Source organism: Anarhichas minor, unplaced genomic scaffold, assembly GCF_050575085.1.
Source record: "Anarhichas minor isolate MPS153535 unplaced genomic scaffold, ASM5057508v1 ptg000136l, whole genome shotgun sequence".
Lineage (NCBI taxonomy): Eukaryota > Metazoa > Chordata > Actinopteri > Perciformes > Anarhichadidae > Anarhichas > Anarhichas minor.
In genome coordinates, this window is record NW_027466582.1 from 21,724,744 (window position 1) to 21,746,312 (window position 21,569).

Here is a 21,569-nt window from a genome sequence, read left to right on the forward strand (position 1 = left end):
GACTGAACATCAAATAAAAAAAGAACATCAGAATACTACCCCCGTGGAAATGGGATGGTTGAAAGATTGAACAGGACTCTTAAAGGACAGTTGGATAAACTTATTTGTGACAATGGTGGTGAGTGGGACCACTATTTGCCAGCAGGGGTAGTCTCTTTTAACTACATTTTCTTGCTTGGGTAGAGAGCCTTGTGTTCCGGCTAGTGTGAATCACTGTACACCAGTGTAAACACAAACTGCACAAAAAGTATGGTACAGAACTGGTGAAACAGCTTGACACAATCTTTACAAAGTTGTCTCATCAGTTAACAGGGGACACATATACGGAGCCTTGGATTGGATTGGATCGGGACGGTATGGGATCTCTTCCGCTCTTGTCCCACTCAATTGACAGATACAGATTGATTATGGACATATATTTGGGCACTGACCATTTATTTGCTCATTATTAAGGTTTAGCACTTAATATTTTTCATATTCCTTTTCTTAGAAAACATTTTGAGATGAGGTTTATTATTTATTTATAACCATCTAAAAATGTAAAATGAAATCTCTTTTTGGGAAGATATATTTTGTCCTTGGAATAGGGAACGATATAACATGGTGCACCTTGCTTGTAATTTTAATGATGATTAAAATTGTTGGTGTGATATGAGGGCAACTCATATGTACGGGGCAACTGTGGCAAAGTGGAGAGCAGGGCCATCCTTCAATCAGAGGATTGGCGGTTCGATCCCCGGCTCTGCTAGTCACATGTCGATGTGTCCTTGAGCAACACTTAACCCCAAAATTGCTCCCTGTGCCTACGGTGTAGAAATGTGATAGAATCTGAATTGTAAGTCGCTTTGGATAAAAGCGTCTGCTAAATCAGAGGTCCCCAACCTTTTTTACATCATGGACCGGTTTCATGTAAGACAATATTTACACGGACCGGCCTTCAAGGTGTTGCGGAAAAACACGATGAAATAAAATGATACGATCGGCATGAAAACAAATATAAAATCCGCGTCAGAATTACTCCTGATATTTAATTAGACTCCTGATATTGTCTGTTAAATGAAGCTTTCTTTTTCTTGGAAGTTGTAGGCTCTTCTCCTGTCTCTTTCGTGGGCCTTTCTCCCTTTGCAAAGACGCTCTCCAAATGTTATTTACTCATTTTCGCTAGTTTGCGGGTTTCATTTTTGAGGTAACGTATAACGTGACCGAGACAAGCGTCTTGACATGTGTCAAGAGGAACAGGCGGATGAAATTGCAAGAGAATCCGGTCATTTTTCAAAATAAAACTTCTTTCAGACTCTGATAATCAATAAAACGGAAATATTATAATATTTATTCTTTCTGTGCGGCCCGGTACCAAATGATCCACGGCCCGGTACCGGTCCGCGGCCCGGTGGTTGGGGACCACTGTGCTAAATGACTGTAACGTAATGTAATGTAATATGATGATGTGATGTATCACGTTGGTTGTCAGTCAGTTTTCCTACTGTCGAGATAGACATTGAAGTGGCCCAAGTTAACGCGTTATTATCGCGTTAACGCATTCATTAATTAATGCCGACAATTATTTTATCGCGCAGTTTTTAAAATGTATTATTAAGCAGACATTTTTAACACAAGAACCAGCCGGCCGACAGCAAGCGGTGAACAGCTGTTTGTGTGGCGTCACTTCCTTCTCTTCCTGTTTCCTTCACCTACATTCCCCTGGGTCCCTCCATGTACAGCTTCTTATCACCCTCTATGTACCAATGTACATTTATAACAAATACCACACATATTATGGGAATGTGTCTGACCAAAATACCAAAAAAGCTAAAAATAAATGATTCAGTTAAATTCTTTTTTTTAGAGTTTTTAAGTGTTTTTGTTTGGAATATGTATCATAAGCATATCATTTAGTTATTGCTACTGAGAATTTAACAAACGTAAAAAAAAGAAAAAAACATGACGTAGATAGGTTTGCAGTTTTCAAGGTGTATATTTCAAATTGCATCTCTTACACACATGAAGATAAAGTTGTGAACACTGGCTGAATATCTATTATCAGAATCATTATAACTGTATTTTAACTGCTACTGTGTAAAGGGAATAACTGCTGTTAAAAATAACCAAATATTATTGCACTTTTGTTCATATAGCAGTACTTTTAAAATAAAAGTGCGCAATACCCTACTTTTGAATTAATTATTGAATTTTTGCGCATAACAATGCGATTAATCGCGATTCAAAATTGTAATCGTTGCGCAGCACTAATATATATATATATATATATATATACAGACACACACATACAACTTTTGACGTGTTCTGATTTACTTTTGATTACTAATATGTAAGAAACTAATTAGGTTATTCGGACATTTCCATTCATGAATATTTTAACTGAATGACAAGCTCTCACCTGCGACATAGTCACCTATTCCAACTGTTGTCAGTGTGATGACAACAAAATATGTTGACTCCAGAGCCGTCCAGCCCTCAATGTGTTGGAAGATCACAGCTGGGATGGTGACGAACAAGATGCAGCCAGCCAGGATGAAGAGAAGGGTGGAGGCCACACGGATTTTAGTCTGACTGATCTGGTTGTGTTTATTCTGTGAGAGAAAGTTACACACACACACACACACACACACACACACACACGTATAAGAAAAGTGTAAACCATAATACCTATCTCGTTTTCAGCAAGTTCTGATTTGGGGTTTGGACTCCTGAGTCCTGAGTCTGAGAAACGATTTTGATTTATCAGGCACAGTGTATTATCTCATCAGCATGACATGTAAAAAGAAAAGCCTAGATTGTGAAACCACACCTACCCCCTATCAGGTGTTAAAAATCTCACCTTAGTGTGAGATTTGGTTTAAACCAAGGAGGAGTCCCTCTGACACTGTCATGACATCATCAAGGCTATAAACATTGGCCCAAACCTTCACAGTGTGCCTTTCCATTGCAATTCACATTGTTGCAGGAGGTAACAATTTTGGTACCCGAAACAACCTAGGTGACAGTCCCAACCTACAGACTGTTTTTGCTCCCGTAGCTGTGCCTACGGTGTAGAAATGTGATAGAATCTGAATTGTAAGTCGCTTTGGATAAAAGCGTCTGCTAAATGACTGTAATGTAATATAATGTGTTCAGACACTTGGATCCTGAAAGAGAGACGGATAACCTCTGTGTCCCAAGCTCTCTTAACTCCACCTGCGGATGGAATTCCCGGATTCTTCAAGTCAACATAGGCTGCCACACGTGGACCAGCTGGCCACGTAACCCGCCAGCACGTTATATGGCCGCCGGATAAACTCCGCCAATCAACAGACGGATGAACACACGCCGATCGCTACGTGAAGCGATCTCAAGGCTATTGTCTGGGCAGAGATAGGTCATAGTGTGTTATTGTATCCTTGTTTGTTTGTTATCAGTTTAACTTTACTGCTACTGTGTATTGTGTGTCTTATGGACCTCCAAGTCCTGTTCAGTGCTATGAACATAATTGTTGGTGCAGTATATAATAGTGTTGCCCCACACCGCTGGGCTTTGTTGTGTTTAGAGCAGAGGTAGCCAACACGGTGCCCGTGGGCACCCTGTCGTCTGCAGGGACCACGTGAGTCGCCCGCAAGGCATGTTCTAAAAATAGCACGAGTCACCATGGAGCTCCGTCTAAAATTGTAGTTGCTGTTCTTTTTTAATCAAAAACGCTTGCATTAGTGTAGATTTTAAAATGACAATATTTCTTGTCATAAGAGAGTTGGGTACCCGGAGGCGCACGGTGGACAGCCAGGTCGAGGCCGCCGCACCGCACTAGGTTTTCAGGTTCCGAATGGCGGGCGCTTCCCGTTGGCGCCAGACGCGCGCCGCGAGCGCACCCCGTCGTCAGGTCCGTAAATCCTCGGAACAGGATTTACTGTTCAACAACTCAGGGGTGGCGAGGGTAGAGGCGAGGCAACGCAATCCGACCGAAAAGGCCCAGACTAGAGGTTTGAACGCAGGCGCCCAAAGACGCTCGCGCGCCTCGGAGGTTTGGATCCCCCGCTCGGCTATAGACGAGACTTTTTACTAGTTTCTTCGTGGAGAAAAAGGTACCATTGGAAAAGCTGGTGTCGGTGATAACAGACGGGGCTCCCGCGATGACGGGCCGGCATGCGGCTTCATTGCGCAATGCAAAGGTGACCCAGACTTCGCAAAATGTCTACATTACCACTGGATCATTCACCAGCAGGCGCTATGTGCAAAAGTAACCGGCTTTAATCATGTGATGATACAAAAATATCAGCGATGTGATACCTCTGACTTTCAAATGTTGAAACAGATTAACAGAAATAAAAGTTGCATGTTTAAATATGTATGTGTAGCTATACCATCATTGTTGTGGAAATCATTATTAATAATTATTGTGAGGAATAATTAACTGACATGTGATCAAACAGTCTCTTCACATATATTATTATTATTAAGGTGATCTGTGCAACTTTGTTATTCAGGAAGTTTGTATCAAATAAGTAGCCCTTCGTACAACTCGTACCCTTGAAGTAGCTCTCAGTTTAAAAAAGGTTGGTGACCCCTGGTTTAGAGCAACTGCGGCTCAGTGCTAGAGCAGGGTCATCCTTCAATCAGAGGATCGGCGGTTCGATGTTTAGTAGTAGTTGTATAATAGATGTTTGTTTATTTATAATATTATTGATTTTTGATCAGTATTGTTAAGGCGAATAAAGTCTGTTTTAAAGAGCAGTTTCTGTGATTATTTTGTGCATATGTGTTGTGGTAATAGCTGGTTATACTCAGTGCTGTGATTCAAACCTTCACTGTTAACTCTGAATGTGGACTAGTAACTATCAACACTGAATTTGAGACTTACTCCACAATTTGGTTATTGGTCCCTGATCCCAGGGTGGTGCCCCGTTCCTATTGATATTAATGATTGTATTAATTAATATCAATAATTATTTCTATTATTATTTCTATACTTGCTAATAACCAAACCCGCTCCTGCCAGATACCAACAATGAGAAGATTATGGAAGATGAAGTTGACCTGGAATTTCATTTGTTCAACAAGAGGCAGTCACCCCTGCAGTTTGTTTCCTTTTATTTGTACCTTGGTGGAAGTTGACTATTTTTGGTTTCTTAACATTTGTGCCGTCCAATTATCAGGGAACCAAGGTTTTTAAACCTAAGACACATGCAATCACATGTAATTCATTAAATCATTTTGTTTTGTAATGCCTTTTAAGCCACATTTTTTCAGTTGATTTGTCTCACATCTGTCTGGTGCAAAAAATATGCTTTAATATGAATCAATAAAATATAACGAATAAAACGAAATAAAGTGATTTTTTAGGAAATTCACATGCAGTTAACTGGAATATTTAATAAACACTGGAACATGCCGGCAAAAGTATCAATGGTGCTGATGGTTGTGGCCGCGGAAGTGGTAAGTCTTTACCAGCTGCTGAAGTAGATGGAGGCTGATCAGAAAACTGCTTTAATTGATAGTCAATCAAATAGTTATCTTCAGCTATTGAAGAGAAACGTCCTGGTATTTCAGCTCACTTACACAATGCAGAAAGCCACCTCTTCTTTCTCGAGGACTTGGAGGCCAAAGGAAGAGGAAACAACCAATTCAGGGTCTTCCCAAAGGCTGTTATGGTGAAAATGCCATGGCTTTTTGGGAGAAAGTAATCCCGGACAGGCTGGAAACAGACACACATGTGCAGGTCTTAAGGCTTTTCTGACAAAATTTGAGAGGGATCTGAACAATTTTTGAGGAGCAGGATGTCAAAGTACACAACCTATAACTTTCTGTTGCCACTAGGTGGCGCTGTTAACATGATTCTAAATTAACAAATAGATGTCTTCAGGGTCAGGATGTTATGACATATGAGAAATTTGGCGCAGATTAGACAATGTACAGCTGAGTTACAACAACTTCCTGTTTAATGGCGAATGGTGTTTGTTTGCCGCCACGCCACGGATACAAACTTCAATAACTTTTTGATCTTTGAGTAACTTTTCACTGCCATGTATGACGCCTTGAAATGGTCCACAAATGTCATAAAATTCTAAATGGCCGACTTCCTATTTTGTTTAATGAAAAACTCCAAGAGGAGTTTTTGTAGGTCCCATCTCAACACATACGTACCAAATTTCATACAGCTAGGTGAAACCCAATGTTGGGGCTACTCAATGATATCCTGATGATCCTCCTGATGTTCCTGCTGAAGTGTCTCATTCACTACAGAAGGTCTCGCACACTGTGGACTTCCTCTTCTGTCTTTAGTCCACTTTGAAGTATTTAAGCTCTGCAAGGCCTCAAACATCATGTCAATAAACTTCAATGTTGTTGCTATCGAGCCAATATTTCATACTGGACACCCCAATCAGACTGCAATTTTCGCAAAAACTGGCTTGCGTGCCAAATTTCCAAAAATTCCCAGTATCCCAAGCACTTTTTTTTGCGATGAAACTAACAAAGTAATAAATGTCGGTGCTCGGGCCCTAATAAACATTAGAATAACAATAGGTCCTCCGCTCCGACTACATCGGTGCTCGGCCCCTAATAATGACAACCATAACAGTTAAAGGCAATATGATTGATAAGTGTCACAGCTCTGCCCCTTCTCTCCTGTCACTCTATCTCTCACTCACCTAATCAGCTTATTCAGTGCACCTGTTAGCCCCCCTCATCATGAGCCTAACTCCCTTCATCTGCCTCTGATCACTAATCAAGCACTCCCTCCTCACCAGCACAACTCCCCTCACCTGTTCACTCCCTGCTGTGTCCCTGTAAGATTCCTGTTGTGATCCTGCTTACGGTTTTCCAGTCTGCCTGCCCTGCCTCGTCCTGCCGGATTCCCCCCCCCCTCGTCTCTCGCCTCGTCCTTGGATTCCCTGCTGTGTTCCTGTAAGATTCCTGTCGTGTTCTTGACTCATTAAAACGTGTTTCACACTGCATCTGGTTATGTCTGCATTTGAGTCCTCCACCACACCCCGTGACAATAAGTGAATAGTATGTACATATAACACACATTATGGTTCACAAGCAGTATGGAGGGAGATCTGTGGAGATGACAGTGGACTTCAGGAGGAGCCCCCCAACACTGGCCCCCCTCACCACACTCAACAGCACGGTGTCTGCTGTGGAGACCTTCAGGTTTCTGGGATCCACAATCTCCCAGGACCTGAAGTGGGCCTCCAACATTGACACCATCAGGAAAAAGGCCCAGCAGAGGTTGTACTTCCTGCGCCAGCTCAGGATCCTCTGATTGAAGGACGGCCCTGCTATCCACTTAGTCGCAGTCGCCCACAACAACATTGACACCGTTGTTGTATAGGGTTATGTTCATATATACAGTATATATATACACTTTTTGAATATATATTTATATTGTACCTAGTCATTAAATGTTTATGCTTACATCTTTCCTGTTTATTGTAAATTTTGTGTATGTACATAGAGAGCAACGAAAAACCGGAGTCAAATTCCTTGTATGTGTAAGCGTATATGGCCAGTAAAGCTGATTCTGACTTAAAAAGTTGCACTTCATGGTGGACATGACAAGTTGGCTAAACAGGCTGAATAAAAGTCTCAGAACCCAACATACTGGCATTTGAAACATGGAAAGCTATTCCCAACAATAATATGAACATGAAGAAGTATGCATTTGGACTCCTGTCCCTTCTTTGGATCAACTTAATTGTGCGAGCAGGTTTTTCTCAAGCATGAACTACCGTATTTTCCGCACTATAAGGCGCACTTAAAAGCCTTTAATTTTCTCAAAAAACGACAGTGCGCCTTGTAATCCGGAGCGCCTTATATATAGATCAATTGGTTAATTGGTTGATCCATACTGGTTGTACACGGCGCTCTGTCAAAATGTTTCAGTACGACTGGTAAACTACAAAGCCGCACCGCGGTAAACACCGGTACTGTGCTTACTCCTAGTCCAACACCACTTGTGTGTATAAAGACCCCAAAATGGCACCTTTCAAGAGACATGCTTACGACGCTATTCTATTCTATGCGCCTTATAATCCGGTGCGCCCTATATATAAAAACAGTTCTAACATAGGCCATAATCCGGTGCGCTTTATAGTGCGGAAAATACGGTACATGAAATCCAAATATTGCTCTCGCCTCACAGACGAATGCCTGCAGTCCTGTGTGAAGATCATAGTTACAGCTGACAGCCCTGATGGAGAAGATCTGCAGTGATGTTCAGAGACAGAAATCGCATTAAACGAGAGCGCTATTCTCTAATAAGCTATAATAGGCTATTATTTTGCAACAAAGTATCTGTTTAAGCAAGTTGTGATTTTGTCAATGAATTGAATGACCCTCAGCTGGTATCGTTGCGCTTTATGCTCAGGCCCGAGGGTTGATTGCTGTACGTAGCTGAGAAAAAAGAGAAGATAACTGAACTTTGACTTTAGTCTAAATTAAATTGCATAATTGTGCCCAGGCAGGCCGGGAGGATGGCGTTTCCCTTTGTTTCCCAGTTTTTTTACCTTATTCTTTTGATAATCTTAAATATCACATTTGTATTTCCTCAGCTTCAGTATTTGTACTGAAGACCTGAAAGTTAAACTAGAGAGACTGTATCCATGGAGAGTGATCATCCTCACACCAACAAAGTAGTTTCCATAAAGAGTGGAAAATCACTTCAAACATGTTGTGTACATGTTGTGTACATGCTACGTTATCTATGTGGATTTTTGTATGCAGGTAAAACTACCAGAGAGCTCAAGCTCTATACGCTGTATAAGTGAACACAAACGCTCTATACGTAGGAAGGACCGAGATTATCCTGTAGCTGTACATTTTAATGATGAACAAAATGTCATTTTTAATTTACAACCGTAAAGTTTTGTGGCATTGATGAAGTCAGTCTTCCACCTCGAGGTGGTGAGCTTGACTTGCTGGTAAGGCAACATAAAGCTTTTTGGAACTTCACTCTACAGACCTTGTCTCCCAAAGATTTAAATGATGAGCTACGTCTCAATGACTACGTTTACATGTACATGTTCCACTGTCATTCCAAATATGACAATATTCTGAATGTTATATGGCTCCGGTAAACATCATATTTAGTTTTGTGATTCTGAATTAGGCCTTATTCCGAATGGAGAATTTTCAGATTAAAACATGTGGAATATGCCAATATTATTCAGATTTTAGGAGCATTCTTTGGACATGTATACAGCACATTGTGCTGTATACATGTACATATACATGTACACACACCTGTGCTGACAACCCAGCCGGTGCTGGGTTGTCAGCACAGGTGTGTGTACATGTATATGTACATGTACACACACCTGTGCTGACAACCCAGCACCGTGCAGCTTGACAGGCATTTGCCAGAGAACATTAGACTTGGTAGGTTCACCAATGGCACCCCGTTCTCCTCACAGATGAGAGCAGGTTCAGAATTAGCACGTGGCAGACGTGAAAGAGTCTGGAGACGCCGTGGCGAATGCTGTGCTGCCTGCAACATCATCCAGCATGACCAGTTTGGTGGTGGGTCAGTGATGGTCTGGGGAGGCATATCCTTGGATGGTCGCACAAACCACCACGTGCTAGCCAACAGTACCCTGACTGCTAATGTTTGGTACAGGGATGAATGATGAGTTTGTTGAAGTGTGAAAAGATAAGGGAGCTGTCAGAGCCTGCATCTGCTCCATACCAGGGCGAAACCGGAAGCACACCTGAATATTCACATTAAAAGTTTAAAATTAGAATGAGGAAAATATAACATCTTTCTTAATAATCAAATCAGTAATTGCTCCAGGGTACATGTACTGATATATTACAGTCTGAAGTAATCATAGAAGCAAGGATCCTCTCTTGGTTTCCCATTTGCCTTAAAATGAAAACAACCTAACTAGAAAAGGTAAACTTATAATTGAATACAAAGAGCTGCAATGTTTTGCGTAGTCATGCGGTGCATTACATTTCAAACGTTTGAAATCACCAGCCACAAAAGCTTAATTCTCTACAATCGATGGCTGTTGGAATGCTTCATATTTTTTGAATAGTCTTTTAGGTTGTACAAAGTCCTCTTTACAAATAGATGTTATTTAATATGTGGGTTTGCATGAAAAGTATTTTTTTTGTAGATGGAGAACAAAATGCTGTTCAATGGTTCAACCAGAATAGCAACTGAAAGGGACAAAGATCCCTCTGAGCAGCAGTTACATAGAAATATGAGATATCTCCAGTCATTGGTAAAATACATTGAAAGCTCAGCACCAAAATGTGTGCAAATTTGAATAGGATCCGGATATTGCTCGCTCCTCCGGGTCCCCCACACCAAGCTCCACACCATGGGCGACCGGGCCTTTGGCTCGGCAGCACCGCGCCTATGGAACAGTCTCCCTGACCACCTAAAGGCAACACAGACACTGCTAAATCACTGTCAGTTATTTCTTTTGTGTTTCTGTTCAGTCAGTTTTGGTTTTTTTATGCTTGTTTACTAGTTATTTTTATTATAGTTTGTTTTAACTATGTTTTAACTATGTTTTTACTATGTACTGGCTCTGTGGCACTCTGAGATTTTCCGAATGAAAAGTGCGTTGCAAATAAAATGCATTATTATTATTATTATTGTTTCAGAGTCAAGCGCATAATAATGCAGCTTATAACAAGCTTGAATTAATGGGCGTGTTGCTTGATCAAAGTTCTTATGAAATGTAAAAATAGAAATAGGTTAGCACTATTGCACTACTATATCTACAGAAGTATGAGCTGCCGAACCACCAGACTTCAAAACAGCTTCTTTCCTCTGGCTAAGACTCCTAAATTCATCCTCCACCTTCAGTATATAATATCGTTTTTGTTGTTGTTTGTTTTTCTTTCTTATTTCACAAATTGGGACTACAATCTAAATTTCATTTTGCAACCTTGTCATTCATGTGACGACATAATGACAAATGAAAACCTTGCAACTTGTACTGGAATTGGTTCACGGAATATCAACTGAACATACTATGTACTTTGTAATCCATCCACTGACTAGACTGCAGAGGGAATAATTTTTTTCCCCAAATATTCAATTCAGAAATCAAAACCGAAAGGTATTTGGGGAGGGGTTGGCATTGTCCCTTGTCATGCAACACTAAAACATTGACTAAATGCAAGATAATCATGTCATTATTCTCCTTTTGGCGCCAACACTTTTTCTAACGTAAATTTTACAATTATACTGTTTATCTACGTTAAGCTCGCCATTATTTCTTTTGGAATATTTTATTTATCCAAGTATTTTAACAATGCAAGAGAGCATACAGAACACAGTACATTAAACATTACAAAAAAAAAAGTTAAGAAAAAAAAACAAAAAACACAAATAGATGAAATAAAATTAAGTAAATAAATAAAGTAAATAAATAATTCCCCCCACCCACAAAAAAAAAAAAAAAAAAAAAGTTGGTGCATAAAGTGACAGCACAAAGAGACTGCAATGACATAGTGTATATTGTAAATCAGAGCTCTAAATAGTTACAGTCCTATGGTACTGTTAGTGTTGTACCCATGTACTCCAAATAAGGCTTTTCATAAAATAAATGATATCTCTTTCTGAGACTATATGTAATCTTTTCAAGAGGAATACAACTGTTCATTTCCACAGACCATTTGGCGATGAGAGTGGGGGAATCAGACTTCCACGTCATTGCGATACATTTCCTGGCCACACATAAAGCAATTTCTGCAAGTTTAATTTGGAGCTTCGTTAAAGACCTGTTGAGAGTTGTCAAGTTTCCCAGTAAACATAGCTCAGGATCTAATGGAAAGGTAACCCCTGTGATCTTAGTTATTGTATTACAAAAGTCATACCAGAAGGACCTCACCTTTGTGCAAAGCCAGGTACAGTGTAGGTAATGTCGCCATTATTGAAGGAAAGACGAAATACATCAATATAACGGGATTCTAAACGTTTGTACGGCAGTGTCTGTCAAGGACATATGAACAAATCATGCTTAATGTGTCTCACTTTATTACTGGGTGTCTGGTCCTCTTGTCAATTACTGTCCTTATTTAAAACCAGCGGACAACATTAAAAATGAAATTGTATAACCAAATCATTTACACAAAGCTGAATCATAGACTATAGGAGATTTACGTTTTGACTCACCCGGAACATCTTCTCCACCTTGGCGATGCTTTTGACAAATATGGTACCAAGCTGGTCTCCAACCCCTGCCAGGAGGAATCCAAACAGTGGGATTCCAAATATTGCATAAAGAATGCAGAATATTTTCCCTCCCTCGGTGCTCGGGGCAATGTTACCATATCCTGGAGAAGAAAACGAAGACACGAAAGAGTTCTATAGGACTACGTTAAGCAAACAAAAGCACTGGGCTGATTTATACATTTTAATGGAACAGACATTTCAGACATTGTTTTTAGTTCATTAATGCTAACAATGACAATGAATAAAATGTCTATTGTCCAATCAGATCTCATCAGCTGCCTTGCTTTGAGTGTTCTTGAGATGTTACCATGGGCTCTGATTTTCAAGTCCAGGTGAGCACTATAAATAAAAGTAGATAACAAGGTTAAAGAGTATCATCAATGATCATCAATGCTATCGTCAATGATGAATGAATATTTTAATACATGTGCCATTCATCAAACTGTACACAAAAAGCTACATATACTACTGCTTCCACTGATGAAGTACTAGAAGCTAATCCTACTGATGCACTTATTACTAGTCACTCCGTTGTGAGGCATTGGAGATATTTAAAATATATTATGTACATGTACCCCGGCTCCGCTAGTCCATGTCGATGTGTCCTTGGTCAAGACACTTAACCCCAAATTGCTCCCGTAACTGTGTCTACGGTGTGTGAATGTTAGTTAGTCCTGATGGGCAGGTGGAACCTTGCATGGTAGTCCCTATCATCAGTGTATGAATGGGTGTGAATGGGTAAATGACGACATGTAGTGTGAAAGCACTTTGAGTGGTCAGAAAACTAGAAAAGTGCTGTATAAGTACAGTCCATTTACCATTAACATGTAATAAACAGCTTAATGACAGGAGCGTGAGGAGCTGAATTATCACTTTTTTCCACCTAATGTAATGACAATGAAAATGTGGGCTTTACTTCACTTTGACAATAGAAATGGGCTGCTTTGTTTCGTAAAATTTTGGAGATTGCGGATGCATACAATCCATTCAACTGACAAATGCAATTGTTTTGAAAAAAAAAAATTCTTGAGATCAACAGCTGAGGATAGAGCCAGCAAATACCCTATATTGAACTCCATTGACCTGTTAAGTGTGAACCATTGAGTCATGCCATAATCACAGTACCTATTGTTGTGATAACAGTCCCAGCAAAGAAGAAGGCACTGCCCAGATCCCAGTGGCTGGAATTATAGGACGTGTCACCGATGGGATTCACTCCAGCATTCGCAGCCTCCACAGAGTGCTGTAAAGAGAAGTAGAGACAGCGGGACATAAGAGAATCTCAGATAATACATTACATAGTGTCTTGCTCTCTGTTTATCTGAGAGTATTCAATACTATTGTGTTACATCTCTGATGAGGAAGGCTGTGCCAGGATTTAAGGGAAATTGCAACATGTTGTTGCTTGACATAGGTTAGGTATATTTAGTTTTGAATATTTTCCTAAAATCAGGATAATGTTGACATCCTGCCACGTTTGTCTGCGAGCAGCCAGGATGCTCTCTGATCTCCTTTTTGAGAGTCTGGTGAGCCTCCTGCTAATACTTAATCTGCATAACAGTTTTCAGCAGTTTTCTGATGATCGGTTAGCCTGTTGAAATGATCAACATGCATTAGCAAACACAACTTGCCATTGGAAGACAGGGCTAATGGTTGCTGAGAATGGGCCTCTGTACGCCTATGTAAATATGTCATTAAAAATCAGCTGTTTACAGCTACAGTAGTCATTTACAACATTAACAATGTCTACACAATATTTCTGATCAATTTGATGTTATTTTAATGGACAAAACATGTTCCTTTTCTTTCAAAAACACGGGAATTTCTAAGTGACCCCAAACTTTTGAACGGCAGTGTATATATAAACAGTATAATTTTGTTCCAGCCATTCCATCTTATTCTTTCGCACATCGCTATTTTGATCATCTATATGGCCTTTTATTACTGTTGGTATGATAGTGACAATTATACCTGGGCCTTCTGTGCTGTCCTTCTACAGTTGAACCATCTCCTAATAACCTCATTATGACACCACAGCTACGGTTATTTGTTTCTAGGGGTGTAACAATACACGTATTCGTATTAAACCGTTCGGTACGAGGCTTACGAACCGAACAATACGTTTGGATAATACTAGTGCATTTGGAAAATGTAGAAGCTTAAATTGTGAGATATATAATGTTTTAGGTGGACTTTGCTCAAACTGGCAACATGCTGTCTGACACGCCCACCCCGGAACCAAAACATACGGCGCGCGTGTTCTGAGAGGCTACTCTAAACCAGTGGTTCTCAACTGGTCTGGCTGCGGGACCCACCATCATCCCTTAATGACAAGCCGCGACCCACGACCCAAATTATATATATATATATATATATATATATTGTGACGACCCCTCCCTTCCACCAGGGGTCTGTCTGTTTCCTCTCAGGTTGTCTTCCAGGATGTTAATCGGCCACTGATGGGCGACACCTGAGTTGGGTTGGTCCCAGCTATAAAGGCTGCCCCTCTTCTGTGGCTGGGCCTCTCTGTGCAGTCCCTCACGGCGCATATCCTCTCTGCCTCTTGTTTGGAGGACCTGGCTGGTTGTTTGTTTAGTTTAGGTCTGTTAGTTGGTTCCTTAAATAAATGTCTATTTATTACTTTTAACTCGTCTTGTCTCCCCTCATGTTGCGGCCTTTTGAGCAGGGTCGTGACATATGGGGGCTCGTCCATGTCTGCATTCACTTCAAATCAGTAGCAGCTGTAACCTGGTAGGCAGGTGCACCTCGTTTAAGTGAGTGAGATGTGCAATCTGGTTGTTTGGGAGACATGGACGAGTTTAGTGAGTAGGCTGTTTTCCTGTATTTGGTTGTTGTAGCAGCTGTAGTGAACAGTGTGCCTGAGGAGTGTTTGTGTCACTGAGCATGTGATATGCTGGTGGTTGTTGCGGAACAGAGTTTAGGTGGTCCTGTATACACGGTGAGTAAGTTGCTGCTGTTCTGTCCTTGTTAGGCTGAAGAGCGGACTCCCTTTGGAGGTCGTTGGGGGGGTTTCTGTAGTGTAGCGGACCCCAGCCGGACAATGGTGAAGCGTACTGATGTTTCAGAGGCCTTTATTCATGTTCAACCGTTGACTTTTATTTTGAACACAAATTTACTTTTCTCCTTTCTCCAGAAAACACCGTAAGAGCTACGGAACAGATAAAACATAAATGAGCTCTTACGAGTTTAAACATTCAGAAAATAACATTTAAATATACATGGGAGCATATATTAATGCTTCAACCAGATGCCAATGCCAGCTCAAAACCACAGCCTAGTCATTTAGCTATATCTGTTAAGCTAACATTAGCATCCAGTTGAAACACCAACACATCAAACACAATGAACACAATGAACACACAATACCTTGTTCCCGTTCCAGCTAGGTGCTTAAACGTTAATTATTAAACTCTTATTGCGGAGTAATATATTTTATAATACTTTTCCTTTTAGTCTGTACCGTGAATTTCATACTTTTCTTGTGGCAAAGTCAAGCTAACATACTCTGACGAGATTTGGATCGGCTTCCGGTTTCGCCAAAAAAGATTTCAAAATAAAGGACCCAAAACGTAAAATGGGACTTACAAAATAAAGGCTAGCAGGAAGTGATTAACTTAAGTAACTTCTAATTAAAAGGTTAGTAGGAAACATTCACAGAACCTCTTAAGAGTCCTTTACATGTAGTGTGTTGTGAAAGTGGTTAGAGCAGTTGTCTCGGGGGCACGTCCGAGGCTGCAGGTGGGTGGCCAGTTCCTGGTTGCTTTACCGAGCCTGCGGGTTTAAGTGCATGAGTACCCACCACAAGTAGCACCTGAAGACTAGGGGGGAGCTTACTTAGTCTCTGGATAGTCAGAGGGACAGGGTGGCAGTGATGTTAGCTGTGTATGGGCTGTTCTTGCTGTGGTGTTAAATTCTGTTCCTGGTTTTATTGAGGGAAACTAGTTTCTGGTGTTTCCTGCTAACTGCATGTTTTTTATTCTGGTTTTGTATTCTGGTGATCATGGTCATGTTCTGGACTCTGTAACAAGAGCATTGCACAGCCTGTTGGGTGTCTGGGTATTGGACCCAGTTACCTTCCAGGTGGAGCCTGAAGACTGCTGCTGCACAGTGTGCAGTAGGTATTCATGGTTCATAGGGTAAGCAATTGGGTAATAGAAGGAGGGATGTGGTGAACAGGTTTTTGTGTTTGTGCGGTGACAGGCAAGTTGGTAACTTGGCCAGTTACCTTCAGGAACATAAGCGCTACAGCTCATGCCTTGATTGGGTGAGCTGAGTTGTAGTTGGGTTGCCTCTTTGCACGTCTGTCAGAGGAACCTTTAGGCTCCTACAGCTTAGCGCTTATGATAGTTCAGTTTGGTGTTTTCTGTTAGCTGGCAATTATGATAATTCCAGTTCTGGTTGTTCACCACTCGTTCATGCAGCTCATTGCATGAACTGGCCCTCGCAGCAAACCCTGCTTCCCATCATGTGCTTCACCATATCACTGTGTAATCTCTCTGGCCTTCCTTCCTTATCCACTCTCACTCTTAGATGCTTCTCCACATGTTGGAGTTGCTGGGTTAAAGAGTGGAGATTGGCTGGAGATGTCTCCCTCATGTTGCGGCCTTTTGAGCCGGGTCGTGACTATATATATATATATATATATATATATATATATATATATATATATATATATATATATATATATATATATATATATATATATATATATATATATATATATATATATATATATTGGGTCTATCTATATTCAAGAAGTCTAGTAGTAGTAACGTCTCTGTGTAGTCAACAACTGTCAAATCAAATAAAGAGAGTGCACATCAATTATATTTTAACAAAAATTATTCTCATTTTTCAAATTTAACTGGATGGATTATAAATAATACATAGAAATACATGAATAAATGCTCTTCTCATTTCAAGTAAAATAACAGCTGGATTAAAAAATAAATTGCGTAACAAAATTCATTTTAGAAAAATTATTTTCACTGAATTGCCCTGCAGCTTTAAATTCAGTTAATTCAGGGTGAAGTGAAAAAGCCACAATATTATATTTTTCTCATCTTCCAAAAAGAGAAATTAGTGTTGGAGGAATTCACCTATATGAGTCTGTCTGGTCTCTCTGGACGTTTTTCTCTTTTGGAAATCGTCCTATGATTTGACTTTCACAACTCACACCTCAATAGTCCTGCTCTGCTGTCTATATCCTCGTCTCTCCCCCGTGTGTCACGGTGTGTGTACATCTCACTCGAGTCAGGAAACTTGTCCAAATGCCCATATTTGATTGGCTGAGCTGCATCACGTGATGTGATTCACAACGCATTGGTCAGTGTTTTTCCTGCACGCTGAACAAGTGCCGTAAATGCTGGAATAATTCCGCTGCATAAAAAATGCCCTTCAAAATAAAATCACATTTCTTTTTTTGTCAGGCAAAGGCCCAGGGGAAAAGTCCTCTAAAAATATCTAAGACCTGAATGACTGTATGATAGAGAGAGACACAGAGAGGGAGAGAGAGACTGAGTGAGACAGGCAGACAGAGAGTTAGATGGACTGAGTGAGTAGGAGAGAGAGACAGACAGAGTGAGAGCCTGCCTGCTGTGTGTAACTGGTTGCCATGGTGAGCCACGCACCTGTTGTTAGAGGCAGACTGATTAAGAAACGGTGCAGTAATCAGTGATTTTGAACAAAACCCCTGCCTCTTTTTAACAAATTAGCAGGAGTCTGAGTGCCAAAATATGGATACCGTGAGAAAGATAAGACTCTGCCAAACGCGGTAATGTGTTTTTTATGTTTGTGGTGTTGAAAATGTGAGCTCCAGAGCAATAGACAAAACTGGTACCGTCTACTTTCTTTGAGAAATTAGTGGTAAGATTTAACATGGAGTCTAATGGAGCAGTTGGTTGGAGTTCATCTCGCTCTGCGGCTCTTTGAGCCAAATGTGTAAGTCTGTTGGATTCCATAGATACTTTACTGCAACCAGCACAACATTTCCAAGCTTTTTGGCCAAAAATGGTGTATAAAGAGTAAACATTGTGGGAGCTAGAGCAATTTGTTTGGAAAAATCACAGAATATTTTCCTGCTCCGCTCCACTCTGACGGTTATGCTCTCACTCTAGCTCTTAACGAGCCGTGCAATACACACCCATTATAAAATCTGAAACAGACCCAAAATTTTCCTGAAACTTAATCTGTGACTTCATGAAAACTGTGCTAGCTATCAAAATGTCCATTTGGCTCAATAAAGTGCAGCGTTTTGTCTACGTTTTAAACTTTGAATCATGTTTCTACGTTAATGTACGGCTAGTCAATATGGGCCCAAAGTTAAGTGTTTTTTTAGCTCTCACGCCGGAACCCAATTCAAGTGAATGGAGAAATTTTGCTCAGTTTTTTGGGAGTTTTCGGTAAAACCGCTAGGCGAATCTCTCCGGAAAATAGATAGCACACTATTCCCGATCAGGCCGCACGTTTTGATATATTTTTCACGCCGCTGTTGGCAACGCTGTGTGAGGAGAAGCGTGCCAAACTTCATTTTGCTCCGTTTTTCGGGGTTTTCCGGGATTTTTGGGAAAACCGCTGGGCGAATCTCTCCGAAAAATAGAATGCACACCATTCCCGATCAGGCCGCACGTTTTGATATATTTTTCACGCCGCTGTTGGCAACGCTGTGTGAGGAGAAGTGCGCCAAACTTTTGGATAAACCTGATTATTATTATTAGTAGTAGTATGATTAAGCCCGATGGATAATATACAGTGTGCTTTGGCACAGGCAGTTTTACTGCCTTGTGCCACAAAGCCACACTGAATAATCAGCTTTGCTCTCTCTCTCACTCACTCACTCACACACGAACGACATGGAGATATTCAGTCAAAGGCATTGTTAGACCGCCTGTCTCCTCTCTGTCTATCTTTCCGTCTGTCTCTCTCTCTCCCTCTCTGTGTCTCTCTCTATCATACAGTCATTCAGGTCTTAGATATTTTTAGAGGACTTTTCCCCTCTCACCCCCCCTCCCCCCCATTTCAAATTAAAAGCCCCACAGAATGAATTCTAACTGGAATGCTTGTGATGAAGCCTCTCATTTTAGTGTCAAACATTATGATGCTGTCTCCTCTCCCCCTCTCTCACCCACCCAGTCCCACCCTTTCAAAATAAAAGCCCCACAAATACAAGTTGCAATCCAAGAGTATGAATCTAAAATGCAGAAAAGAGAGTAGCGCTATCTCAATTGAACCTGAATGACACTACCGGTAACATTGGCGTGTGTATATATTGCGATTTCTTCGGGCAGTAGAAGCCACACTGTCAAAATTTCTTTAGGAATTTTCTAGTTGGTATTAATGTTCAGGGAAGACAGGCGGTAAGGGACCCGGATGATGGCTATGGGGCGCCGGTCGAAAAAAGGTCAAGATTAGTGGACTAATCATCCAAAAACATCTCGGGGGAATATTATTTTTAGATTCACAAAACTTCAAGGAGTTTCAGGGATGTAAGGGAGCATAGTATGTACAGCTCAGTGTGGTTTGTATCCAATTCCAGTGTGTCTGGAGTGTGGAGTATGTGTGGAGCTTGAATGGAGTCAGATCGATATGAAGCTCAGGTTTCATTAGACCCGAGTCTCCACTGGGGACCATGTCCAGGGCTGAGGAATGCTGCAGTATCGACCAATGGCTGTTCTTACCTTGATGAGAGCCTCCAGCTCATCTGGGGACACACATGGGTGTCTCTGCAGGAAGGCAGCCTTCTCTGCTGTGATGGTGATCTTCTGGTTGTTTTCAAAGGGCTGCTCCAGCGCCCGGAACACCAAGCCCCCTGCCACCAGGTAGGCCACCACCACCACAAACACTGCTAGCACCGTCTTCAGCTTCATCATGGTGAAGGGAGCTGTGCCGTCAGCCAGCGCCTCCATGCTGACCACCATGCTGGGGGGGCGGGAGGAGACAGAGAGCCGCGGCAGAGAGCAGCCCATTGGGTTCTGCATGGTCGCCACGCTGGCGTGCACCAGGCTGGACTGAAGCATGCCTGGCTGCACCTTCTTAGGGGGGACCCGGTTTGTCTGGACTTTTACTGAAACAAAGGACAAATGAATTGTGTGATGAGTACTGCAGCATCTCAAGGTTCATTTATTGTCATTGTACAACACAGGGTTGCAGGCCCTTTATGCTACACAATTCCTGTAGTGCATTTTATGAATTTGTATCAGGAGGAATGTGAAGAGAAGCAACAAAAACATTGGTAAATTCCTGAGGCAGATAATATGGCCGGCCTTTTAAAAGCCAGAGTATGGGACTTTTACATATTAATGAACTATTACGTTACATTATAAGTTCCCACAATGCTGATTAAGCCTACCCCCACCAGGGAATGCTCTCTGTCTGTGTCAAAATCCCTGCGCTGAAACACCCAAAGAATGCCAACCATTCTCAGAACAAGAAGTTTATTTATGAAAAGTGGCCGATTAATTGGCAGAAATGGAATATAATATTCATATCTATGTGTTGAATATTATATCGACTGTGGCTCAGTAGAGTGGGTTGTTCTTCAATCAGAAGATCAGCGGTTTAATCCCCAGCTCCGCTAGTCCATTTCGATGTGTCCTTGGGCAAGACACTTAACCCCAAATTGTTGTGAATGCTTAGTTAGTCCTGATGGATAGTGGCACCTTGCATGTTAGCTCCTGTCATCAGTGTGTGAATGTGTGAATGACATGTAGTGTTAAAGCTCTGGTTTTACCATGTTTTAATCAGTGTACAATCACCTGAAACTAAGAATTGTTGTATTTTTGTGAGCTTAGAAAAAGCCATTTATATCTAGGGAACAGGTCCTCTTCCACGGAGTCCGCCATCCTGCACCACCATAATTCTACAGCAGCCAAGAACAGACAAACTGAACGCTGGCTCTATGTTTTTACGTTATCTGAAGGTAGGGATGGCTACTGAAACGCAGTATTAAACGGGCCCCAATGGATAATTATTAAAGATCAGAGTATTGATCAGCCACGACGTTACTGGTGTTTTTCGTTAGTACCATATAATGTGTCTGTCATTTATTATCACGTAGCAGCGAACATCTCTCTCTGTCGGGATGAGCTCCTCCAACTCCACACGCACATAGACCCAAGCACACACACTGAAGTGAACCAGGTGGAGTGAAGATTACTGAAGTTGATGGATACTGCGCTCCTTACTGTTAGTGCAATAAAATATTTGCGAGTAAAAAGCCAATACTTGATAATCAATTAATCTTTTCAACAAGCATGGACATGTAAACGAAAGTGAAACTTAATTCAGTCTGCTCTGTCCACAGTCTCTCATCCACTGCAACTATGTTCAAGCACAACACAAAAGGTCGGTCAAAAGTGTTTTGTTT

General features: G+C 41.2%; 1 protein-coding gene across 1 annotated transcript in view; it reads right to left on the minus strand.

The window, feature by feature from the left end:
* The window catches only part of kcnk10a (potassium channel, subfamily K, member 10a), a 51,301-nt gene that overhangs the window by 24,994 nt on the left and 4,738 nt on the right, over positions 1–21,569 (minus strand). The window contains exons 2-5 of the mRNA XM_076084738.1: positions 19,882–20,267; positions 13,310–13,427; positions 12,125–12,285; positions 2,399–2,591 (exon numbers count right to left, since the gene is read on the minus strand). Of these exons, the coding sequence (XP_075940853.1) occupies positions 2,399–2,591; positions 12,125–12,285; positions 13,310–13,427; positions 19,882–20,267 (858 nt within the window). The remainder of the gene's footprint in view (positions 1–2,398; positions 2,592–12,124; positions 12,286–13,309; positions 13,428–19,881; positions 20,268–21,569) is intronic.